Below are 1,155 nucleotides of genomic sequence, written 5' to 3'. Positions count from 1 at the left end.
TCTCTCTCTCTCTCTCTCTCATTGTTTCCCACACTGACTCTGCCCCTTCCAGGCTTCGGATCGGGTTCACAAACCAAACAGCCATGCAGCCGCTTGCATGAGAAGTCTGCAAAGAAAGAGAGAAAGAGAGAGAGAGACAGAGAGAGAGAGAGAGAGAGAGAGAGAGAGAGAGAGAGAGAGAGAGAGATTCCGCTGCAGAGATGCAACTTTTATTCGCTTCGCGCTCTGGATGATGAACATTTCTTCCAGAAGAATCGGCTTCTTTTTGTTATTTCTGCCCGGCGGAACAAGCCCGGAAAACAGATGGCGGAGATGAAGAGAGAGTGCCATCTAATTGGGATGAGAGTTCAAGTCAAGTGAGCAGGCAGATTGGACCCTCAAATCCTCTTAGCGCAGGTGGCGGCAGGAAAAGGAGAGTGTTCCTGTGAACTATGTGGATTTATGCGCTGACATCTAGACAGGAGGCGCAAATGCGGGCTGGTGGGCTCGTTGGGGCGCAGTAGCTGGGGTAAAGGGGGGAGGAGGGAGAGAGGGGGGTCACGGCGGGTTCCAGTTCTCTCGACGCGATGAAGTTGCCTTATGGGAGTTTGAGGGTTTGAGTCTGAGGAAGAGGAGACCTGCGCGCAGAAAAGACGCAGGAGGAGGAGGAAGAGGAGGAGGGGAAAGAGAAAGAGAGGGAGAGGAGTGCCACCACCAGCGTCGGAGCGCACAGCCTGCTGTTCCAGTTCTCTCCAGTTCCCTGGACGCGGGGATGGAGAGCACCAGAGCGCACGGGAGAACTCCGATGGGTCCTGGAAGCGGAGGCGTAAAGCTCCGGAGGGCGCGCCTCCACCTGCAGCCGGCCGTGATTCTTCTCGCCGTCCTGACGCTACAGCCGCCGGTAAGCAAACGATTAAAGTGCTATTTCGGGCGACGTGAACCTCAAAGCCCCGAGGCTGACCTGCCAAATGCTGTTCGGTGCGTGGTTTCTTTTTTTCTTTTTCTTTTTCTTTTTTTATTTTTTAGAGGACACCTGAGTAGAAATAGCCACCAGTAAAGTCCACGCGCCAGCTCGGCTTTGTGCTGCCCTCTTTCTGCTCCCATGGCGATGCGCCCACCTGTTGTCTCAGCCCGCTGTCAGCAGAGGCTGATTGTAGTTATAAGACTAATAGATCA

The 1,155-nt window shown here is 54.1% G+C and overlaps 1 protein-coding gene across 2 annotated transcripts in view; it reads left to right on the top strand.

Moving 5' to 3' along the window:
• The first annotated feature begins 93 nt into the window (after positions 1–93).
• LOC103474724 (protein jagged-1b) overlaps positions 94–1,155 on the top strand; it is a 60,052-nt gene continuing 58,990 nt past the window's right edge. The window contains exon 1 of one of the 2 annotated variants that reach the window (XM_008425879.2): positions 94–880. In XM_008425879.2, coding sequence (XP_008424101.1) covers positions 752–880 — 129 coding nt within the window. In that variant the 5' untranslated portion in view covers positions 94–751. The remainder of the gene's footprint in view (positions 881–1,155) is intronic. The other variant, XM_017308412.1, reaches the window with a different exon arrangement.

Source organism: Poecilia reticulata, linkage group LG13 (assembly GCF_000633615.1).
Source record: "Poecilia reticulata strain Guanapo linkage group LG13, Guppy_female_1.0+MT, whole genome shotgun sequence".
Classification (NCBI taxonomy): domain Eukaryota; kingdom Metazoa; phylum Chordata; class Actinopteri; order Cyprinodontiformes; family Poeciliidae; genus Poecilia; species Poecilia reticulata.
This window is presented reverse-complemented; position numbering and strand designations above follow the sequence as displayed.